Source organism: Mustela lutreola, chromosome 2 (assembly GCF_030435805.1).
Source record: "Mustela lutreola isolate mMusLut2 chromosome 2, mMusLut2.pri, whole genome shotgun sequence".
NCBI lineage: Eukaryota > Metazoa > Chordata > Mammalia > Carnivora > Mustelidae > Mustela > Mustela lutreola.
Window position 1 is genome coordinate 129603616 of NC_081291.1, and position 22954 is coordinate 129626569.

The 22954-nt window shown below is 46.6% G+C and overlaps 1 protein-coding gene across 5 annotated transcripts in view; it reads left to right on the top strand.

Annotated features, from left to right (window-relative positions):
- The window catches only part of TNIK (TRAF2 and NCK interacting kinase), a 380511-nt gene that overhangs the window by 277747 nt on the left and 79810 nt on the right, over nt 1-22954 (top strand). For all 5 annotated transcript variants that reach the window (XM_059163479.1, XM_059163483.1, XM_059163480.1 and 2 more), the window contains exons 10-12: nt 5044-5219; nt 9806-9872; nt 13577-13781. In XM_059163479.1, the coding sequence (XP_059019462.1) occupies nt 5044-5219; nt 9806-9872; nt 13577-13781 (448 nt within the window). The remainder of the gene's footprint in view (nt 1-5043; nt 5220-9805; nt 9873-13576; nt 13782-22954) is intronic.

A 22954-nucleotide genomic window follows, 5' to 3' on the forward strand; every position in this document is an offset into this window, starting at 1 on the left:
TATATGTATTTTATATATATATTATATTTATATATATGTATACATCTATATATAAATATATGATTTTAACCACAACCCCCAGCCAGGTGCTCTGAGTCCTCAGTTCTGCAGCTCTAAGACGGAGGCTTGGGTGGGTTATGTTCCTTGCACAGGTCTATACAATCTGTTAGTTTCCCAGGTTTGTCACCCCTGTTCCCTCTACTGGATCATCCGGTCTCTTAAGTTCAAGGTTTTGACTGATAGAGAATGGGATACTGATCCCTTAGTTGAACATTATTTTCCTGTGCTTTAATATTAGGAAAAGAAAGGCAGGAGCACTGCTCTTTGCTCCTTCCTTGTTGGCAGGGGGCGTTGGGGGAAGTACCCACTCACCAGAACCTGGCCCTTTCTTCCCCCCATCAGCAAGATGAGGAGAGGCCTCAGTGCCGAGCAAGTCATGTGGTCAGGGCTCCCGTCAATGCCCAGGTGGCCCAGCCATTCAGTAATTAGGTCTCTGAGAGGATTTTAACCTCTGCGAATTAGAGGCCAAGGATGCTCTCAGCCCCTATCTCCATGTCACCACGGGCAAATGAGCAGTGAGCTGGGACTCCCATTTCCTCCTCCTTCTCTACACATGGCCTGACTCCACCCACATGGGCCAACCATCTCCTTCAACACAATTCCTCTCCTTTCTCTTCCCACCATGCTCACCCCCGCTCCCTGCCCTACCCAATGGTACAATTTCCCACAGGAGTTTCTGGAGAAACTCAGGGATAACTTCATTCCCGTAAAAGAGGGTTGGTCTGTTTCTTTCCCCATGCTCTTTCAATATGACGATTCTACACAGGCAAAGAAGTGCTTGACGATGATCATTAGAAAAATCGTAACTGCTTCTGGACATTAATACAAGTCTGATGAATCACTGACCTCTACCCCTGAAACGAATAATATCTTATATATTAATTAATTGAATTTAAATTTAAAAATTAAATAAATAAATACAATGAATAAATACGTCTCTTAAAAAAAAGAAAAATCTTAAGTGCCTGTCATTGGAAAGAGACATGAGGTTCCTTGGCCCAGCACACTTGTGCTCCAGATGAAGACCAGAGGCTTGGTGAGGTGAACTGGCTTAGCCAGGCTCCCAGGCTCCTCATTGCTAGATGCAACCTAGAATCCTTGCCTTCTGATTTCACTCCAAAGCTTATAGTCCCTCCTACTATTTTATGAGACACCAGTTCTGATTCTTGGTAGGTTGTCAGGCACTGTTCTTTGTTGTTGTGTTTTTTTAAAGATTTACTTATTTATTTTTAAGAGAGAGCAGCACCACGGGTAGGGGGTGCAGAGGGACGGGGTGACAGACAGAGAATCTCTAGCAGACTCCTCGTTGAGTATGGAGCCTGACGTGGGGCTCCATCTCACAACCCTGAGGTCACGACCTGAGCTGAAATGGAGAGCCCAACACTCAACTGACTGTGTCGTCACCCAAGCGCCCCAAACACTTTTGTTTTTTAAGAAATGACAAAGTTATTTGTGTGTGTGTGTGTGTGTGTGTATGTGTGTGTTCTAAATGAAATAATAATAGTAGAAAGCAAATATCAGAAAATACTTCAAATTAACTGAATTTTCTAGTAGTAATGTGACTTTGGACTTTGTTAAAATCAAAACAAAAATTGCTGCACGGATTTTTTAAATTAACCTTTTTTGTGTGGTCTCCTTGGAGATAATGGTCCCGTTGACTGTTCCTCTAGCATATCTAACCCAAATATATATGAAACAATTCCCTTTAAGAACACTACACTATTCGGTTTCACAGAGGTTGAACTTCAAATTTCTACCTCCAGCCCTAAAGGCAGAGAGATTCCCATTGTTTAAGCCTGGTGATGATCAGACTTGTCGGGACCTTGTGAACACAGCGATGGTAGTAGTCGCAACAACAGCAAACATAAGTACAGGTTATGATGTAACTGGCTCAGTGCTAAGTATTTCACATGTGTTCATTCATTGAATCATCACAGCAGACTTTTGAGAGAAATCCTAACAATATCACCATCAGCAACCAGGGAAACTGAGGCACAGAGAAGTTAAATAATCTGCCCGAAGTCACATAGTTAAGTGATAGAGCCCAATGTAGAGGAGAAGGGTCGTTCTGGGCAAATGCAAATTCGAAAACTCAAACTACATTTAGGGAGTCCCAGGTTACCGAAAACTTTTAGACAAACTGGTTATAATGATTAATGGGATAATCTTTCAGGCATGTTTAATTCCTCGAACACAGTTAATTATAAAAGCCAAGAAACTCCAGGAAGATAAAGTGTTTGGTGAGGCTGGTTTTAGATCCGGGACTTCCCACTGTAAGCACCAAACATGAACTTTGTCTCCAGGCCAGTCCTGGTGGAATCAGTATGATTAATCTTGGGCATTTTTTTTTTTTAAAGAGACAGAGCTAAATTCCCAGCAGCAGAGATGCAAACAATAAAATTATAGAAATGTACTTTAAACCTATTAGACCAATTGGGAAATAGTCAAGTGGTGTGCAACTGAGGGGAAGGGTTTTTACTTTTAATTAAACATGTAATTAAGCATATTGATTCTTTGGTCACACTAACTTAACTAAGAGCCAATGAATCTTTCTTTGAAGATTGGTTTTAAGGAAGGATTATTTTCTCTTCAAATGATACCATTTTAAGAAGACATGAGACATGAGAAGACATGAGACATGAGAAGACATGAGATATGAGAAGACATGAGCTTTGTGGTCCTGCACATCTTGGCCCAACCTTTGGACGCAGAGTTATTCTCCTGAAGATCTCTGAAGGTCCCTTCCCACTGGAAGAGGTGGCGGAAGAAGGGCTCTGTACCGCAGTTTGTTCTGCTGAAGTCTGAACACACCCTCCTCCTAGAGATGCCACTGCCTTCTTTTAGGCGTCGGTATTAGGGAATGGAATGTACAGTTTTTCAAACCTGGATCTCATGTTTAAATTGGGCGTGATTTCTTTTATTTAGCACCTTCTAATTAATAGTTGAGCACTTTATTAAAGAAAGCACTTCCTTCTAGTTGCAAGCAGGAAAAAAAAAGCGCCTTCATTTGCATTTCTCCTGAATATTTAACAGTTCCCTGTCTTAATTTGTTTTTGTTTTTATGTTCTCAATACTGATTTTTCTACCTAGAAAAGCGCCATGTGGAATTTGTCTGTTTCCTCATGCGGGTTAACCTTGTTCTCTTCAAGTTATTCCTCAGGCCAGCCCGTTAGTCCATGAGGCTTCTTTCCCACAGTCTCTCCTTAGATAGAGGGTGTCACGTTTGTGACTCCACAGATTTGGCTGGTGGGCCTGAAAAAGAAAGCGTATTCAACACTGTGTCCTCTCCAAACCTCCCTTCCTGTCCCTCACAAGCACAGATTGGAAAGGAGCCATTTCGCACACTTGTCCGGAACTCACATCTGATAACCATGGGGGCATTCATTCGTTCATCAAGCATCTGGGGGCAGGAGGGGTGCTCTGGCTAGAGATGACTCAGGCCCGTGGGACACTGGAGACTGCCAGTGTGGAGGAAGCCAGGGGCCATGAAGGACACACAAGAAGGGGTCTACAGTGTCCACCCTGTTACAACTGTTTTTCACAGTCCACAGGGCGGCCGGAGTGACCCCAAGCATAGCCGGGTTCATCTACTTCTATGTTAAATAATTTAAAAGCTTGAAGTTAGCTTAGAAATTTGGGGAGGATAAAAATAGGAATAATCAGTCCTTTAAAATCACGAGTAAGATGAGAAACTGCTTTGACCTGGGCCGAAGGGGAGAGTGGTGCATCTGTGAATGGCCTCTTGTATTTGAATTTTAAATAACATGCCCACCGCTGTGTTCTGCGTGACAAGGACAGCTTTCAAGCCTGCAGTCTGTGCGGAGGGCATGCCGGCCAGCCCAGGCAAGCAGGCTCCTGGGATCCGCTCATGTTACTCCACAGCACTCCACAGGAGGGCGACGGAGAGCACAAAATGGATTCCCTCTTGCTCTGAGCAGAGCAGGGCAGCAGAGAGGGCCACCCGAGTTCCCTTAAGGCCTCTGAGGGTGATATGCCAAGTTGCCAGTGGAACACACCAGAAAGGCATGCTATATAGTCGTGAAGTAATTATTTATGATGCTGGACAATTTCTTGGAACTCTTAACAAGAACATGCATGCCCAACTCATGAATCATAGCGAAAGTCCACCGTTGTTTCTACCACAGTGTGGACTTCCTCCCCTGCTCACTGCCGTGGTGTCTCTCACCAGCTCTCCCCTGCCCTGGGCCTCTCTGGCACAGGGTTTATCTTTGAGGAAATAGTGCCTTTCTAGAGAGAGATAAGTGCACTTCTGGTATGAACTTAGTCCCCAAACTTCCAAGTCCTTAGGTTGATAAAAAAACATACACATACACCCTGTTCTTATTAATTAGAGAGCAAAGTGCAAAAGTAATTTTGAAATCACCGGTTAGAAAATTTGCTTAACCAAGTTCACTTTACCAAGTGAGAGTCTTTCTCATTTCTATAAAATGTACTCTTCCTTACCTACCCAACCTTGATTTTGCTCTCCTCCGGCTTGCATTTTCTGCCTCATCTAGACAGCTTACCTCAGTGTCTCCCGATGTGTAGTGTGCTCAACCCCAGCCTTCGTTTTTCACCCTTTCCTGCCTCCCTGAACTATCTTCCCAGAGTGATTTCCTCTTCCTTCTTTAAAGCTCAGGTCAGGCTCCCTTATTACAACATACCTTCCAGATATGAGTCTCACCAAGGTCCTTCTCTTCTCCAATTCCTTTTGGTCTCATGGGTGATATTACACATAAACTGTGCAAAAATGCTCTTATGCGTGTAACTCCCATACATTGCCTGAACTGTGTGCTGTTGGTGACAGTGGCTTTGAACCCCATTTTGCCTAATAAAGTTCTAGACCTACTCCGTGATTGATCCCTGTGTTGGCTAATGGAACCTATTTTCTTCTTCTTTTCATGGTCGTGTTTTAGAAAATGGAAGTTTGCTTTTTTCTTTGGATTGTCTTTTATCTGTGGATTCCTCTCTTTCGTGTGGCAGGTCAAAAAAATTCCAGTCATTTATTGAGAGCTGCTTGGTAAAGAATCACAGCCAGCGACCAGCAACAGAACAATTGATGAAGCATCCATTTATACGAGACCAACCTAACGAACGACAGGTCCGCATTCAACTCAAGGACCATATCGACAGAACAAAGAAGAAGCGAGGAGAGAAAGGTTAGAAGCACATTTGTATCTCAGCAAAGGAAACAAAAGAGGGAGCAGGCCATGGGCTCTCGGTATATTTGTAGGTGGCCGTGGGGGTTTCAGATAGGCCTGCGTTATTCTTTCGTGTGAGGGGCTGCCTCTGGACTCGCAGCCTGTAGGCATCAGTGGAGTGAGACTGTGAAGTGGAATCTTCATGAGAGGGCGGAACTGTCAGGAATATTCCCTTTTCCAGGCCCTGACAAAAAGTCATGTTGAGTAATACTATGAAGTGGTTTAGTATGACAAGTGATTTTCTTAGTTCAAATGAATATTCATGTTGTAAAAACTAAAAATCGACAGAAAACTACGTAAAAGAAAAACACTTAGTTGACATTTTTCTATACCAGCGGTCTTCAACATATACGTTTTTGTGCTCCGAGGCTTATTTCAAATTTATTTCAGAAATCAGAACGAAAAGGGAAAAAAAAAGTCAGAACGAATTTTCTTAGAGTCACAGGGTTGCCATACTTGGTATAGAGAACATTCATTGGACCTTAAGCTAGAACATCATCTAATGTACTTCTTTATTTTATAGAGTCAAAACTCTTCTCTCTTATGGCTCTTGCTGTTGTACCACTGTCTCCTCAGTGTGTCAGTGGAAAGAACATGAGGCAAACTTGGAGCCCTGAGACTGTATCTTGGTTGTTTGAATAGAGATTCAGACCTCCTTGTCTAGCAACCTGACTATGGAGAAAGCTCACATGGTCTGGGGCAGGTTATACTCATTTTAAAGTTGAGAATTGGTGGGTAGGAAGTATGGAAGGTTGAGCTATGGGGAGGAAAGGGAAAGATCCAGATGACAGACAGGGTGCTTCCTCCCTGCGTGGAGGCAGGAGGAGCAGCAGGGAAGGGGGAAGGAGGGGTGACACTGAGGAGACTTTATAGGGCTGGCGAGATGAGCCCGGAGCATGTGCGGAGTGGAGGGGAAAAGGGAAGGCCAGGCACCAAGGGCGTGAGGCACTTGGCCATGTGCTTTTTCTCACTTCTGTCCTGGACACCGTTCTCTGTCCTTTCTAAGCCAGATGGAGCACTGGAGGGTGGTGGGCAGCCCAGGACGGCGGGAGCTCTCCTTTTATTTGAATTCCCCTTCTTTGCATCTGCTGTTGCTGTCTGTAACGTGGCGAGGTGGGAGCAGGTGTGTGGGATGGGCGGTGAGCAGTGTGAGGCAAGACTGGGCAGACGTGAGGGCAGCGGGGGGCCAAACAGGAGAAGAAACCCTCAGTGAAGGTTCAAGGGAAGAGTTTCTTCCTGGCTGCCAGGCCAGCCTCAGGAACTCAGGGAAATATGTGATCAGGTTCAACTCAGGAGATTATGAGGTTACGCCAAAAAGGAGGCCCATCACCTGAACTACTAAAATAGTGTATGTCAACTATACTTTAATTAAAAATAATAATAATAACACTGTTCAATGTTTGGGGACCAAAGTATTTTTTCCTTCAAGTACTAAGTAGAAAATGAAGCTTCATTGGCTATTTTGATGGAATGTAAAATTTTTACAGCCGTGGAAAATAAATACATACATAAAAATCCCAAACAAAACAAAAAATGAAAATAAAGGAGCCCCATCTCCAGTTCGTCGTGGGTGGAGAGGGATGAGTGTCTGTTAGAAGTTGCTGGAAAGGGAACTGGAGGAAACAGGAAGAACCAGGGTTGAGAGAAAAAAGGTAAATCAAGATCAAAATATTCCAGCACTGGGGTGCCTGGAAGGCATGGTCGGTTAAGTGCCTGACTCTTGATTTCAGCTCAGGTCATGATCTCAGCATCATTAGATGGAGCCCTGGGTCGGGCTCCATGCTGAGTGCTGAGGGTGGGGTCTGCTTGACTGAGGGTGAGAATATGCTTGAGATTCTCTCTCTCCCTCTCCTTCTGCCCCTGCTCCTCCCACCCCTGCTCCTCCCACCTCTCCAGAAAAAAAAAAAAAAAAAAAAGTTCCAGGACCGATTTTTCATCAAACACGCCACGATTAAAGGCTGACTTCTCGATTCTCTAAAAGGGAAGCTTCTCTTTCCTTGGGCCTGTTGCTCCCAGATTCAAATTCTGAGTTCACATTCTAGCTCTACCCCTGAATAGTTACGTGAACTTCATCCCAGTTTTCTCTTTAAAATAAGAGAGAGGATATGATAGTAATCAGTATCGCCTGGCAGTGTCATAGATTAAATGAGAGAAGGCATTAAAATGTTTAATACAATGTCTGGCATATACACATACTCAATAAATATTAGCTATTCTTATATAAACAGTTCTTTATTGGCCTATAATTTTTCAGCACAATTCAGAGTAATTTCTGAGGACTCATGACCTCTTTCCCTTTGACCTGTGAGTAGTATGGGTAAAGCTTGTGCCTTGGGTTGTTTTTGCATTTAGGGGGCACAGATGCTAGAATGTGACTCAGAATTCCCCTTTCTATGACAATGGACTATTTTTAATGTGTTCCTTCTCTGCAGAGTAGAAGAGTAAGATTCTCGGTAGGAGATGAACTCAGGAGTGCCCTGGTAATGTGAGGGACCTAATTCTGTTTAGGTTCAGAGCCATCAGAAGCCTTCTTTTTTGTCTGCTCCCTAGAAAGAGTGTCAGTCGATTGAAGTCTCATTCCATTTGCTCAGTTTTATCTAATGACTTAATTTATTTCCTCTAATACTTTCTCTCTCTCTTAGTAGCTCTAAGACCAGCTTTTGGTACAATCAAACAATTTAAATGAGAATTGATTTATGATTTTTTAACCTGATATTATTTTTTCCTTAAGATATGTGGATATATTCAAATTTATGCCAATAATATAAAAACAATAAGACTGAATTCTGGTGAACTATTACAATTGAAGAGGCTGACAAATGAAGGTTTTACCCGGGAGAGTAGAAATATTTGGATTAATTGCATGCTTCTTTCCCTTGCTAGGATTTCCTTTGCTAGATAAAATTTCTGCATTTTCCCTCAAATTCTCTATTGATTCAGAAAAGTTTGGAGTAGTCAACTCTCAATGTGGAATATTAAAACACTTTATGAAGGTCTTTTACATTTTGGTGAAATAATACTCAAAAAATAAGAGGCTCTAAAACCTCACGCATATTTAAACACTTGAAGCTAACTTGTGATTTTGAAAAATATACTTGAAGTCCGTGTGCTTTGGGCTCCTTTTCACTATCCCTTAATGGGGTGCAGAGGAGGGAAGGCAGTGTTTAGTTCTTATCATTGATGCTGCCCCCTGTTGGTAACACAACCAAATTGCAGTTTTAGTTCCTTTTTAGGGCTGCACCAATGCCTTTAAAGCCACAACTATGAAAGGTTCATACGAATGTGACACCCTCCCTTGCTTAAAATTAAAAGCTCCTCCAAAATTCCCCAGTGCCCACAGAAAAGCCCTCAGCAAGGTATATATAAGGATCAGGAAGTCATATTAGACATGCTGGGCTTACTCATTCCATCAGCTTTTCTCATGGCCAGACATCTAGCCATTCACAACTCACTGTGAACATGTCATGGCCTGTGCTATCGTCAGCCTACTCACGTGGTTATATTGCTTACAATGCCCTTTCCCACCACTTTCAGCTGCCATCTGCCTGGAACAGGGCCACCAACATTGTTGCAAGCAAGGCCTAGCTCATTTCCTCCTCAAAAAACTTTGCTGGGCCCTTCCCCCACTATGACAAATGGAACTTCCCCTTTTCTCTGGTATCTCACTGTTCTTTTTATGAACTCCTATTTAGCATATAATATGTAGGAGAGAACACTAGTTTTAAAGTTGAAAAAATTCTGGATGGAATTCTAAATCCAAATCCGAGATCGAGCAACCAGTGTTTACTAAAAAGTCATTGGTTCTATCACTTACCCTCTTGTAATAGTATCTTTGCTTGAAAAGTGGGTAGTGTGTTAAAGGATTATGAAGCAAAATAAATGAGAGAACCTAAGTCAGGTATCTAGCAGGTGACTAGCATGGGAGACACTCAAGAAAGAATAATTTAATAATCATGGCAGATCTAATGACCTACTTGTCCATCTTGCCCATTAGATTCTGATCTCCTCCAAAGCAAAGACTTAATCTTATTCATTATTATGTGTTAACCTGCTTAACATGTTATTGAATTAAATGAATGTCCCCAGTAGGTCATTTAACTCTATATTTCTAATAGCATGCACCGTCAAATTTCTTTCTGGTGATATCTAAAGACAATAAGTCATAATAAAACTCTTGCTTAAAAAATGATTATACAGACATAAGTTAATAGTGGGCCAATGAAGATTGGTTTAGGTAGTCCTCTAATGGGAATTAACACAAACTGAACAATTATTTTTCAGTTCCTTTCGTATGAACAGCAGGCATTAGGGACAGATATGTAGAGTCAGCTGGGGCAGTCTTTTATGTGAATTTCATGTACTTGAATCCCGTTCACCTGGTGGAAACTGTTAGATCACAAGTCAGGAGGCCCGGAGCCTGTCCCAGGTCAGCATTAATGACAACTCTTTGCACCTCAGATCACTTATACATAAAGCAAGGGAGGTAGGATTGGCTGAGCTGTAGCATCTTCTTGTGCACTAACATTCTGTGAGTCTCTCTTTAGATGAGACGGAGTACGAGTACAGCGGAAGTGAGGAAGAAGAGGAGGAGAATGACTCAGGAGAGCCCAGGTAGGAGAGCAAAAGCCCAGTCTTATTTTCACGTTCTGAACTGTGCTTGTGTGGAACACACTTCCTTTTGATTTATTGGTTCATTTTTAAGAATCTAGCAAGGTGGTCTCATTTAATTTATTGCCCATGAACATACTCATTAATTTGGGAAAATGTCCCCAGGCAGACTCTTATAAAAATGTGGAAATCAGTGCATTCTTTATCTTGTCCCCTAAGATTTATGGTCTCTCTCCGAAGACCTTGTTTCCTCACATACAGAACATGTGGAATGGGTCGGAGACCATTATCTGGATGATGCCAGACTCAAAAGTCCTAAAACGATGACATTCAGGAGACCTAAGTGGTATTTTTGGACTCGAATTATTCAGTTCATGACTTCATACCTCTGAGAAGCCCACGTAGGCAGCCACTGTCCTTGCTGCATGTCTTGGTATTTTCACCACAAGCTAATCTGAGAGGAAATGATTTCCAGGAATTCAAATCACACTCTAGAGGGGAACCTTAAATAGAAAATGTCCTGCTCATTCCAGTTGTCATATATTGGACTCCCAGGATCAATGTCGCTCTGTCGTTCCGATCCGTGCCTTTCGAATTTCACTTGACATTGATTCCGACTTCCTTCCCGTCTGTTTGTGAATAAATAAGGTTAGTGTGCTCACATTGCCAGGATTTCTCTTCCATGAGAGAGGTCAGCTGGTGGCAGTGTGGTGAGTTGAGATGCACAGGCATATGCACTATGGTCAGTGGCCCACACTTGGGAAGTGAGATTTATTGGGGAAAATGCACAAGCAGGAGGCTCACTGGGGGAAATGGGTCCCCATCCGCTAGCCATCCAGGGAGGAGACTTCGGTGGTCTGGGAGAAGTCATTCCCATACTGCTGAGGCAAAGCTGCCTGCCCAGAAAAGGGGCCAGCTCAGTCATTGCTGCTAGAAGAAGCTGGTGGGTTCTTTTTCTGAGTGAATTCACATCTACGAAGCTGAATTATTGCTCAACTACTAGAAGGGGGAGGGACATACAGAGCCATCCAGTTTTTCTCTATACCTGCTTACGGGCATTTTCAAGGTCAAAGACTGAAGGAGTATTTTTCCCTCCATCCGATGCTTTACACATTGGCTGCCCCCAATTTAGCTCCATAAAGACAATGTTTGTCAAGTAGTGACATAGAAAAGGAACATTCTTCTAAAGGCAGAGGTCCAAATGCCCTGCTCTCAGAGAAGCTGCGTGCTACTCTTCTTTTTCCAGAGCCCATGTCATGTCAGTGCTACTGATCACCCTCTGCAGAACCGGGAAGGCCTGTTTTAACTAGTACTTGCCAAACGGCATGTTAGGAGTCACTGAGCGGGCGGGCCAAACCGTGACTTAACACTTCGATAATTGTAACGAGTGATTATATCACATTGAAGATTATGTTCCAAGTCCTGTCTTAAGGACTCATGTAATTAATCTTCATGAAATCCTGGAAGTAGAAAGGGACAGTGGTTATCTCATTTTAGAAATGGGGTAAGAGCCCAAAGATGGCGCCCAAGCCACACACCAAGTTAGTGATTGAGCCACTACGACAGCTCCAATCGCCTGACATTGATTCAGCATTGATTTATATTAATGGAGCTTCCTGGTGGACGTGGTTCCCCATGTGCCACTATCAGTCCACAGAGCTTGTGGCGCGGGTACATGAGCACTGTCACTTGGGGTTTGTTTGAGTGTTCTACACAAAAGCTGGACGTTTTAGAAGACGTGTGCTCATGGAATCCATGCACTCTCAAGAACGAAGCCTTTTTATGTCATCCGTAGGCATAGACGGCAGTCACACAGCATAGTGGTTACACTGTCCAACCCAGAATGATGCCCTTGTCAACTGCCACCAAACCTGCTCCCCCCGCCATTTGCCTCCCCAGTTGGCGTCACCCCCACTGTCCAGGCGCCAAGACAAAACCTGCAAGTCACCGCTCGCTCCACACACCGCACCTGTGAATAGGCTTCATGAACTCTGCCACCTTTGCTTTTCTCTGCCGCCATCCCCATGCCCCGCGCCACCACAGAGCCGCTGCAGGAACAGCCCAGCTGGTGGCCTTGCTTGACCTCTGCCCTCTGCAGACAGTTGTCCCTCGGCATCCAAACACATCCCATCACGTCGGTCTCCTGACTATAGCCTTTCTGTGCAGGGTTTCCATGCCATGTGCCTCCCCAGGGCTGCCTAGGTCCCTGGCCTCCTCCCGGGTCACCTCTCTCCTTCACTCTGCTCTGGGAAGTCCTCAGAGAGGCCCCACCTGTTCCCACCACAAGCCTCTCTACGTTTGCTTTCCTCTCTGCCAACAAGGTTCCTCCTCTACCTCTTCATGGGACCGGCTCTTCATCCTTTGAGTCTCAGCTCATCTGGTACCTTCTCGGGGAGGTCTCCCCTGATAACCCCACCTGAAGCACAACCCTTCATCCCTACCCAAGCCTCCTGCCACTGTTGCTCCTAAACTATCACATCTTCTATAGAGCCTGTTCATGTATGGAGCTGTGTTATTTGTAGTCATTTGTCTAATTGTTTGTCTGTCTCTCTTTCCCACAAGAAGATAACAAGAGAGAGAGTTTGTTTAGCTCCTACTCTCATCAGGAGAGCCCATTACAGAGCCTGAGACCTAGAAGCGGCTCACTAGTTATTGAATGGATTCGTTTCAGGTGCAAGTTGCCAGAAAGGTTAGAAGGGCTAGGTTTTCGTGAACAAATAGGAGTCTGCCCCACCTCCCTGTTGGGGTGCTGGGCACAACTGAAGACTAACTTTGAGTTGTTCACATGCAGTGAGATGTGACAGGGCAGACCTGGACCACTAGGAAGCAGGTGGAGTGTCTTTATGGTGTTTTCTGTCCTCCTTTTTGCTGTCTCTCTCTCTCTCTCTCTCTCTCTCACACACACACACACACACGTGCACAAATGAGCACGATGCACAACTACCATTTTACAGATGAGAAAACCGAGACCCACGGTGCTTCACCAGAATCTAGGGATCCGTGAGCTTGAGTTGAAGTCCTAGATACACTGTTCCAGAGCCAAACCGTGTCACATCTCTTTAACTGTGATGCCGTGAAACCGGCCCTGAACGCTCAGACTTTGGCAGGCATGGGTTCACATTCTACTCTGCGGCCACCTTGACTCAGATGTTTTCCCTTCCTGGCTTATCACGTCTTCACAGGAGCAGCCTGCCATTTGCCTCCCGGGGTCGGGTGCAAGGGGTCACGGACGTGGTGCGGGGACAGGGATGTCCTCTTAGGAGAACACGTTCCCTTGCTGCTCCCCGATGTTTCTTTCATTTGGTGGCTTTGTTCCTGCCCTTCTTAAACATGCAAATTCGGCTGATCCAGGCCCTAGGGCTCGCACACTCCGTAAAACTGGTAGAAGCAGATCTTTACGTGTCCCAAGGGTGAGCGAGCCGTGTGGATGGTGCTGGAGAGAGGTGACATCTCTCTGGGGATGGGGACAGCATGTGTCTGCCCACAGTGACTGAAAAGGAGGCGGCGCACTACTCTGTTGTTCCCTTGACTCAGTTTCTCTGGGGCTGAGTATTGTAACAGAGGGTCTGAGAGCTCCGACGGGGTGTGTGGCTCCCGTCCCCGCCTCAAGGCGACCTGCTTGCCTGACTGGTCTCCCCCAGCACCCGGGCACCGAGGGTCCTCGCCCCCCCGCAGGACCCCCACCTTTCTCCCTCTCCCGCCCGCAGCTCCATCCTGAACCTGCCTGGGGAGTCCACGCTGCGGCGGGACTTCCTGAGGCTCCAGCTGGCCAACAAGGAGCGCTCGGAGGCCCTGCGGCGGCAGCAGCTGGAGCAGCAGCAGCGGGAGAACGAGGAGCACAAGCGGCAGCTGCTGGCCGAGCGCCAGAAGCGCATAGAGGAGCAGAAGGAGCAGCGCCGGCGGCTGGAGGAGGTGAGGGCCCCCCCACCCCGGGGCCGCCGCAGGAGCCCTTGTCTCCTGGCCACGTCAACTATAGGGCATCCAGGGAGGTGCTGGGGTCCCTGCCCTGTGTGGGGCCACAGCCCATGGGGAGCACGCACCTTAACGTGCAAAGGGGGAGGAGGCCTGAGCGCTCTTACACAGGAAGGACGTCCCTTACTTGGCACAGGGTGGCCATGGGACCTTGGTGGGACCTGACCTTGGTGTGGTCACCTCATGAGTAAAGGCCTCCACCCCTTTAGGTCTTACTCAGATATCACCTCCTCCGGGCAGCCCCCTGGAGCACCTTGCTTAAAATTGCTCCTCTGCCTCCAGCACATCCCATTGCGCTTCCCTGCTTCATTATTCTTATGGAGCTCTTACCCCACTCCCTGCACACCTTCCTGCGTCTTACACTGCGGTGGTGTAAGTGCCTGAGGACAGAGGCTTTTGTCTCTCTTATCCCTGACGCATCTCTGCATTGTGAATCTCTAGTGCCTAGAACAGGGCTGCACACACAGCAGGTGCCTTGGGGACCCTGGTGGACTGGACGGACTCATACAGGAATACATGAGTCCGTGACTGAGGTCACGTGTCATGTCAACCAGACCACAATGACTGGGCAGGCAAGTGAGGTGTCAAGTATGGAAAAGCAGGGTCTGCCTTAGCTACTCCTCTGGACATTGGGGAAAGCATATCCCAAGGCCAGTCATGCACCCTTTGATCCTCCAGCTAGAAGGCCCCCCTGGCCTTCACCGGCAGGCGCTGCTGCCATCTGTGTGAACAAGCATAGCCCTGGCCACCCTTGTCCTGGCTGAGGCCCTCACCCCTGTGGCCGTAGAGATGTTTGTTAAAGCCGCCTTCCTTTGTTGAATAAATCAAAGCCTCTACACAATTAGGCAGCTGAGAGCATCACTCTTGGGAAAGCAGGATGCAAACGAGAGGTAAACTAATGGCCCAGGAACAGGGTGGCCATTTTACAGCGTGCCCAGACACCATGTTGCTCCGCGTTAACAGTCTAGGGCGATTCACTTGCTTTGTCAGTGCCGCTGCCATTGGAGGCTGACGGATTGCGGGCACCAGGGGAAGACTGCTTTTTAACTGGCCCATCCAGGTCCAGCGTCCCTGGTTGAAATCAGTGAGGGCCTCTGTTCCAGTTTGCAGTAAAATCTCATCAACCTCATATCTCCTCATAGGGAGACCAGCAACAATAAGACCCAACAGTTGTAATTATTAGTGACTTCTGGGTGCCTGCTCCTGGGTGAGGTTCTTTGTTTATACCCAGGATCTCATCTACTATCATTCTCTCTTTGCATATAGCCGTTGCCCCTCATGCAGAACCTGTACAAACCCCACTTAACATACAGGAAACCGAAGTTCAGGGAGGGGAAGTAATTAGCCCCATATCCCAGGGCCAGTGTATGCACAGGGTTCACACCCAGGTTTATCTGATCTCAATGTCCACACAAGCCCCAAGAAGGCAAGTATAGATAAGTAATCAAAGCCTTGAACTGCGGTCCTCAGAATTGTACCTCGCAGGCTTCTGCAAGCAGTAGTAGGCAAGCGAAACAGTTTCCAATTTAAGTTTATAAGTGTCGTATTGTCAGGGGGAAGAATGCTCACTGCATGGGAAGTTTGAAGTTCACCATCTTCTATTGTGAGAATAACACTGTAGTCGACACAGTCCCCATAGTGCTGTGGGGCAGAGACCTTCAAAGGCCCAGGCAGAGGCAGCGTGAAGGGAGGGTGGGTGCTAATTCAACAGCACTCAGTAGTGGGGCTCAGAGTGCAGCGATGCACCTGCCCACCCACCTCTGGCTCGTCTCCTGAGAACAAGTTGAAATTCCTCGAGGCTGCGTCCTGGTGTCCCCTGCAGCCAGCCACGCCAGTTGGGGCTCCTGGGATGAGCCCTCGACCCAGAGCTGTGCCATATCCTCCAGTTTTCCTGAGAACCAGATGCTTCTGCTGGTTGGACCCCCACGTTTATTCCTCTAGACTCTGGCCACACCTCTCTCCTCACCAAAGCAGTGTCCTATCAGGCTCTGCCGCACATCCTACCTTTCCTGCTTCGTTCCTTGTGGTTTGTTCCATCCACAAGTATTTCTGAAGGTCACCACCTGCCTGAAGCTTCACACCCTGAAAACCCTTGGTTAGTGCGCTCCTTGCTTAGCAATGTGTTGCCCTTACTTTCAAGTTAAAGGCACTTACCATGTAAATCCTATAAAATGCCCACTGTCATCCCTCAGAACATTTCAGACACTCAAGAATGTAAATATGCCTGTGCATGCACACATGCTTATGTACATTCCCTTCTTTTTCTTTTTTCTTTTTTAATTTTAACATGAGATCTTTTGACCCTTAAGCCTGGATCGTCAACTAATGCAAAGTCTTTTCAGGGCATGCCTTGCATTATTTGTTTTGTTTTGCTTTCATCTATATTTTCGTCCCTTCTTACCTGATATGATTTATTTGGGCTTTATGTTTCCTCATCAAGTTGCTAAAATAACAATTTCTAATGCTGTCCAAAGCCTTTACCCTGTGACAGTTACTCTGTTCCACACTTTACCTGAATCGTCTCATTTAATCCTCACAATAACCCATCGTCTCAATAACGCAGCTGAGTCTCAGAGAGGTTAATGACTTGCTAGAGGTCACACAGCTTAGGGGAAAAATGGGTTTCAAGCCCAGGGGATCAGACTCCAGAGCCCACCGTCACTGCCTCCAGCCTGCCTCTCGGCTGATAAACCAGTCACGTTTTCCCATATTCTCTACCTGGCCTCTGCTTCTGCGGTCTTTTCCTCTAAGAACTTGAGGATTTTTGCACAAGAGCAAAGAAGCAGCCCCCAGCAGGTGCTCTTCTTTGAGATGGGTTCTGGCTCTCGTGCCCCCCATCAGAGCTGCGGCCAAGGCCTCCTCGTGTCTCTTCTGTGGCATCTCTGGAGTTTCTATCTTGGAGGTGGGTCTGCGTTCAGACTGAGCCGGGCACGCGCATTCACGGGGACATACCCGCCGAGTCCCCACTTGTACCGAAGGCAACAGCACGCCCAAGGACACTTCGCTTTACAAACCAACATGCATGAGCCCCAGCTTCTCATCGGAAGCAGGGACCCTTGTGACCACTGGGCACGAAGACATTATACTGGCTTTATCTGTTGACCTTCATCTTGCTCCTATCACCCACTAGGACGAAGAAGAAACACTAAACGCTGCGATGGCTGTAAATTCTGAACCCCTAAGTAATAACTGTCCCCGCCACCAGGGACTCCCCTCCAGCATCCTGCCACTGCTGGGTCCCCATCCGTGTGTGCTGCCCTGGCCCACGGGGATGACTTGTGTTTATGGTGTCCAGAGGAGGAACTTGACCTACCCCGCTCATGGCGGCGGTTAAAGCCCCCAGTCAGACTTGCACATTTAGCTTCCCTGTGGGTACCTAGCAGGTAGGCATCCTGCGAAAATCATTTCCATTCTCCAGTAAAGGCCCATGAGATACCCCTTTGGTGATGCAGGGCTGTGTAGGTTGTAGCCTTTGTCTTCCCCAGCGATCTCAGATGTCCCCTCCTACCGGAGGTCGGGTTTCTAAGGAAGCCCTGCATGGCCTTTGCTATTTTTGAATAACCATGTGGATTTGGGTAGGTTCTCCATCAGTGTCTATATATTCTTAGGAGGACTTTGTATACTGGATATAGCCATTTATCAGCTACATGAAAAGGACGTGGCTTCAGACCAATGAAATGTTGGGTACAAGACGTTCAGCTTTTGACCACTGATAAAGTACAATTTATAGCCAAGGTCCAGGAAATTAATTAAACCTAGCTAAGGTGAATGAGTCCATCCACAGTGAGAAGAGTACAAAGAAGGCCTCTTTTATTTTGATTTAGTTCAATAAAAATTTCGATCACTTGGCCTACACAAAGTTCCTCTTGATTTAGTCTCCCTCACAGAGTTAGGGTCCAAGAATCAGGGGCAGGGTGCAGGAGAGGAGGCCAAGAATCAGTAAGGCATTTACCCTGGTCATCGTTTCAGACGAACCTTGGCCAGAAGATTTGTGGTGATGCTTAACTGTGCTCAAGCGTTTGGGAATGATTTTAGTGATTTATACTTTTTTTTTTTCAACTCTCTGAGAGCATTCATTTGGAGGAGAATATCTTTAAGTCACAGGAATAATCAAATTGACCACACGGACACCAAGGTGCTCAATGGTGGTAACTTTTATTCTTCAGAGAATTGTGCTAAGTTTTTCAAGCTGCCTGCGTCTCATTTGGTGCCTTTCAAGACAGTCTTAACATCGGCCAGTTATAGAAACAGCCAGTCCTAGCTCAAAGACACTATACTGCTTTGGTTCTATTACCTGAAAAAAATTTTTAAAGAAATACAACAGTATCTTATTGGCCAGTCAGAGCGGAGCACTAATATAAAAAAATGAGAGCCTGGCAGTCTCAATGTAGGTGAATTCCCTATAAGCCTCTAACTTTTTATCATGAGTGGCTGGGCTTTCAAGGACACTGGGTTCAACTGCCTTTTAAAAAGGGCACAGTAAAGGGGCGCCTAGGTGGCTCAGCCTTTAAGCATCTGCCTTCAGCTCAGGTCATGATCCAAGGGGGGGATGGAACCCCACTCAGCAGGAAGTCTGCTTCTCTCTTTCCCACTTCTCCTGCTTGTGTTCGCACTCTCCCTGTCTCTCTCTTTCTCTGTCAAATAAATACATAAAATCTTTTTTTAAAAGATTTATTAAAAAAATTAAAAGGGCACAGTAGAATTAAAACATTTTTCCTCTTCCTAAAGGCAGTCACAAATGTCATGAATTCATACCTCCGCTATGCTGCGCACTAGGAATCCAGTCTCTCCTGGTGCTCATCAGATCTGTGCGGGAAAACAGGCACTGAAGCAATAGTTGACCCAAATAGCCATTCATTATCATTGGCAGGTTGCTGTTGTAGAGAGGAATGGTGGGCTAAGGAGCAAGTTTGGGGAGGGTGCGGGGCAGAGAAAGCAGCCCGGCCTGGCTGGGAGGTCTGCCAGGGGTTCCAGCTGAAGGACTGGGAGGGTTGGGGCACACAGAGATGCCAGGCAGGGAGGCCAAGACACAGTCCTGTAGGGCTAGACAGGCCAAGTTAAGGGTTCTTAAATTTTTTTCCTGGGACTGACGGGAAACCGTTGATGCGCATTAACCAAGGGAATGCAATCAGATGTGCGTTATTTAAAGGGAACTCTGGCTGCTGAGAGGTTGAGTGACTGGAAGAAGCAGGGGTGGGTGAGAGAGCCCAGCTGGTGCAGGCCAGAGAAGGTGGTGTTCTCGTGGATGGCGGTGGAAGGAGGAATTGAGAGAAGTGGGCACATTTGGAAGGCATGCAGCCTGTAGATCGTGCAGAATGTGCCTGTGATCGCTGATTGGATGTTGGAGACGGAAAAGAATGAGCAGTCACAGGCAGTCCCCGAGGTGGACGGCGGCATCCAGGTGGGAGACCAGGTTTGGGAGCAGGAGGATAAGATCAGTTCGGAAGGCAGTGAAGTTAGGATGCCCACGAGGTGGCCAGTGGTGATGCCAAAGATGCAGCTGGATTATGTGGAGAGAGCAAGGATGGGATCGATGGGAAATTATGGCTTCTGGTACCGGAAGTATACACTGAGAAGAGAGGAGGGCGTGGGCCCGAACCCCGAGAACACAGAACAGGAGAGTGGAAGCCAGGAAAGAAGACTGACACACACCAGGAGAATTTGGTATTTGTATGAAGAAAATCAAATATTCCAGCGTAAGGAACAATTTAAAGGGGCCAGCTTTGCAGAATGCTGCCCAAAGGTCGAGTGAGATGACATCACCCATTAGCTTCAATGGCAAAGACCTTATGTAAAAAGTTATGGTGCTGTACACTCCAAAAGTGCGCCCAATTCCTGTTGGGGAGAAAGAGAAGCAATCTGCTGAGCAAGTAAGATTGAATTTGGGCTGCGAAGACATCGCTTTGGACCCGAGGGCTGCCGTGCACCTCCTGCACACCGTGGCCACTCTCTGAGTCTCCCCAGCCCGCCCCGGGGCTCTGCGGAGAGGACCCCCCCGACAAAGCCTGTTCCCACCACTGAAGTCGAGCTGGGCATTAACCAGCAGCGTTTCCCTTCCAGTACTGTCATGAGGATGAAATGAGTTGTTTCACGGAAAACCCTAGAATGGGACTAACACGTAGAACACACTCAGTAAGTATTAGTATTATTATTATTGGAGTGTGTGCCTTTGGCTGAAGTCAGAGGTATAATTTCCAAAAGTTTAAACCCTTTTACATGCAGTAGTAAAACCCTCTTGAATTTATTAAAATAAATGTACCAGCAGGTAAGCTTTTATTCATGTCTAGGGAAGAATATTTGTTACACTAGTAGAAATTCATTTACATCATTAGGAAGAAAAAAAATGTCAGTGGTTTTTAAATGACTGGATGACACATTGATGCAGAGGCAAAGTATACCAGCTTTGAAGCTGCAGAAACCAAGGTGTAGTTCAAGCTGTGTGGCCTTGAGCAGATTACTTACCCTCTCTGAACCTCAGCTTCTTTATATACACAATCAATAGACTATTTACTTTGCAGGATTGTTGTAAGAAGTAAAGGCTTGACACAATCCTGACGCAAGAATGATTGATATCGTTAGATGAATGTGTTTTTGTTATTTTGGAATGGGGATGATTTCAAAGTGGTTGTTAGGGCTTTCTATAGAAATGGTGTTTCCCATGGTCTGCCTTCCTTAATTCTCTACTGCACCTTCTCCGTTTATGAAACACATGGATTTTTCCATCCCTTTTCGAGGTCTCTTTTCTGAGTGGACCTCTCTCATGGTGTTCTGCTGGATGTCGGTCTGCTGGTGACTTATCAGCAGTCCTGGCCTCGCAGGCCCAGGGAGGCAGCCCATTCTCCACTCTTCTGGATGCACCTTCTATAAGAGGATTGACAGCAGCTGCCTGGGGAAGTCTCTTACAAGCCAAGCCTCACGGTGCCATCCACTGGAGACACTCTGCTCTGGGATGTATTCTCTTACCAGTAGCTCTCGCTGTCATTTCCCACACTGTGTAACTGCGATCCTGCCCTGGTCACCAAGGAGCTGCCTCAAGACAGAGATCTTGTCCTGTCTCAATAGTAAGCTTTTGGGCCTCCGAGACGCTATGCCTTAGGATGAACCCTTTCACTGAGAAGGTAGTGGCAAGGGAGTCAGAGCTACAGTAATAAACTGCCTGGGCTTGAATCCGGCTCTGCCACTTGCCGTCTTGGTGATCCTGGGTGAGACATGGCTTCTTTGCACCTCAGGTGGCCTGTTTCCAAGAGGGGATAGTGACCGTTTCAAGGATTAAATGAGTTAATACCCAGAAAGTACTTGGAACATTCCCTGGCACTGAGTAGGTACCTAAATCAGTTCAAGAAGAGAGTTGCACAGGAAGCAAAGAATCTTTGTACCCCACGATCTGCATTGTGGTTCTCCCGAGTCATCTTTTAGAGGTGCTTTTGAAGGAAGCGTGAGCAAGCTCAGTGCACAGAAGCCGGAGATGGGGAAGTCAGGGTGACTTTTCACCTGGGCTACGTTCCCACCCACTAGACCATACTCCCTGGCTAGAGGAAAGCACCATGAGCAAGAATAACTCCCCCATTCAGGGCCTGGGGTGTTAATTCATTGGTGCTGCTGAGAAATGGCCTGTAATTCACTTAGTCATTAGCTGTAGGCATCCCAATGTGTCTTGCGAGCGGCTGTGGGCCGCCAGGAAGCAGAGCGGCCCTTTATCTCCGGATGTCGTTTAGCATCAGCGTGAAGACTGAACGCTGGCTAGCTGTGCTTTTGTTCTTTTATTTCGATAACTGAGCAGAAATTACGAAACAGCTGGGAGCCAGACAGGCGAACTGGATGCCTATGGTCCCAGGCAGAGCCTGCCCACGGGCTTCTGACCATGGTCTGCGGCCTGCACGCGTGTGAGTCACACTGGTGTTTCAGGAGGCCGTGTGCTCTGCACAGCTGTGTGCGACCCCGGTCCACAGTGTGTCCCAAAAGGGCTCTTTGTTCTCACAGACCCGCCCTGCTGCTCGGTCACCCAGACCTGTGATGGGAGGGGTGTTCTGAGAGGGGGAAGAAGGGGGCCTGAAATTCCTGTGTGGCAGCGTCAAATGTTACTACTTTTCAAAGTCCTTTTTCCCAGACTCCTTCTTACATTTCTGAGGAATGGGGAAGATACGCTAGTATTTCATATTAGAGCGTGTCATACTGGAAAAAAGCCGGCACCAGGCAGTTCCTGCCCCTCAGTGGCTCTACAGCACATTGGAAGGAGGGTGGGGTTGGCTTTTCAGTTACAGCATGGAATGGGCATTACAGGCCTGCCTTCCAGGGTCTAGTCTTCGTGGAACCTCTTTTACCACATCTGGCCTGCATCTCTGTGCTTTACCATCTATATTCTTGGTGGCCCCTAATCATAGAACTTTGACAGTAGTTTCACACAGAAAGGATTATTTCATGTGACTCCTCCATTGAATTGTTTTCATTTTGGTCTTGTTTTCTTCGGCGAGCAGTTTTTGTAGAATCATAGAGGGTGGAAAACATGGGGGACCTCAAAAGTGATCTAAGCCAATTCTTCTCTCAAAGCAGGAATCCCTTTGACAATAGTCCTCAGATAGTCATTTAACCAGTTTCGCATATAATCTCTGCTTGTATGCTTAGAGCCTTAAGGAAGCATATTCTGTACTTGAGCAGCTCCTAATGTTAGAAAATTTATCGTATTATCAACTCGCGTCCTTGTGATATTCCTGCATTAACGCAAGCTATGCCAAAGGAAACTTGAATCACCTTCCACATCAGTTCCAGAAATGTCTGTGGCAGTGAGGATGTTCTTCCCAGCTGTTGCCAGTCCCATCAACCTTTCCATGTATGATACAATTGAGTATCTTTGGTACTATCTCACACATTGTGTTAATAAACTGGTCCACAAGGGGCTTGTTTTCATAGGACCCCATCTGAGAGTCTCCTGTTAAGGTTTCCAAATGATGGCAGAAGGAATCTGGAGTTACAACTGCCCTTGACTTTTGCAGTAACCGGCGAAGTCATACGTGCTTGGGATGTCATTCTGGCTTCCCCATATGATATCCAGGAAAACCCCAGTAGCTTCTCCCTGGGGGTAAAACTGCAGCCCAGACATAATCAGGAACTTGATC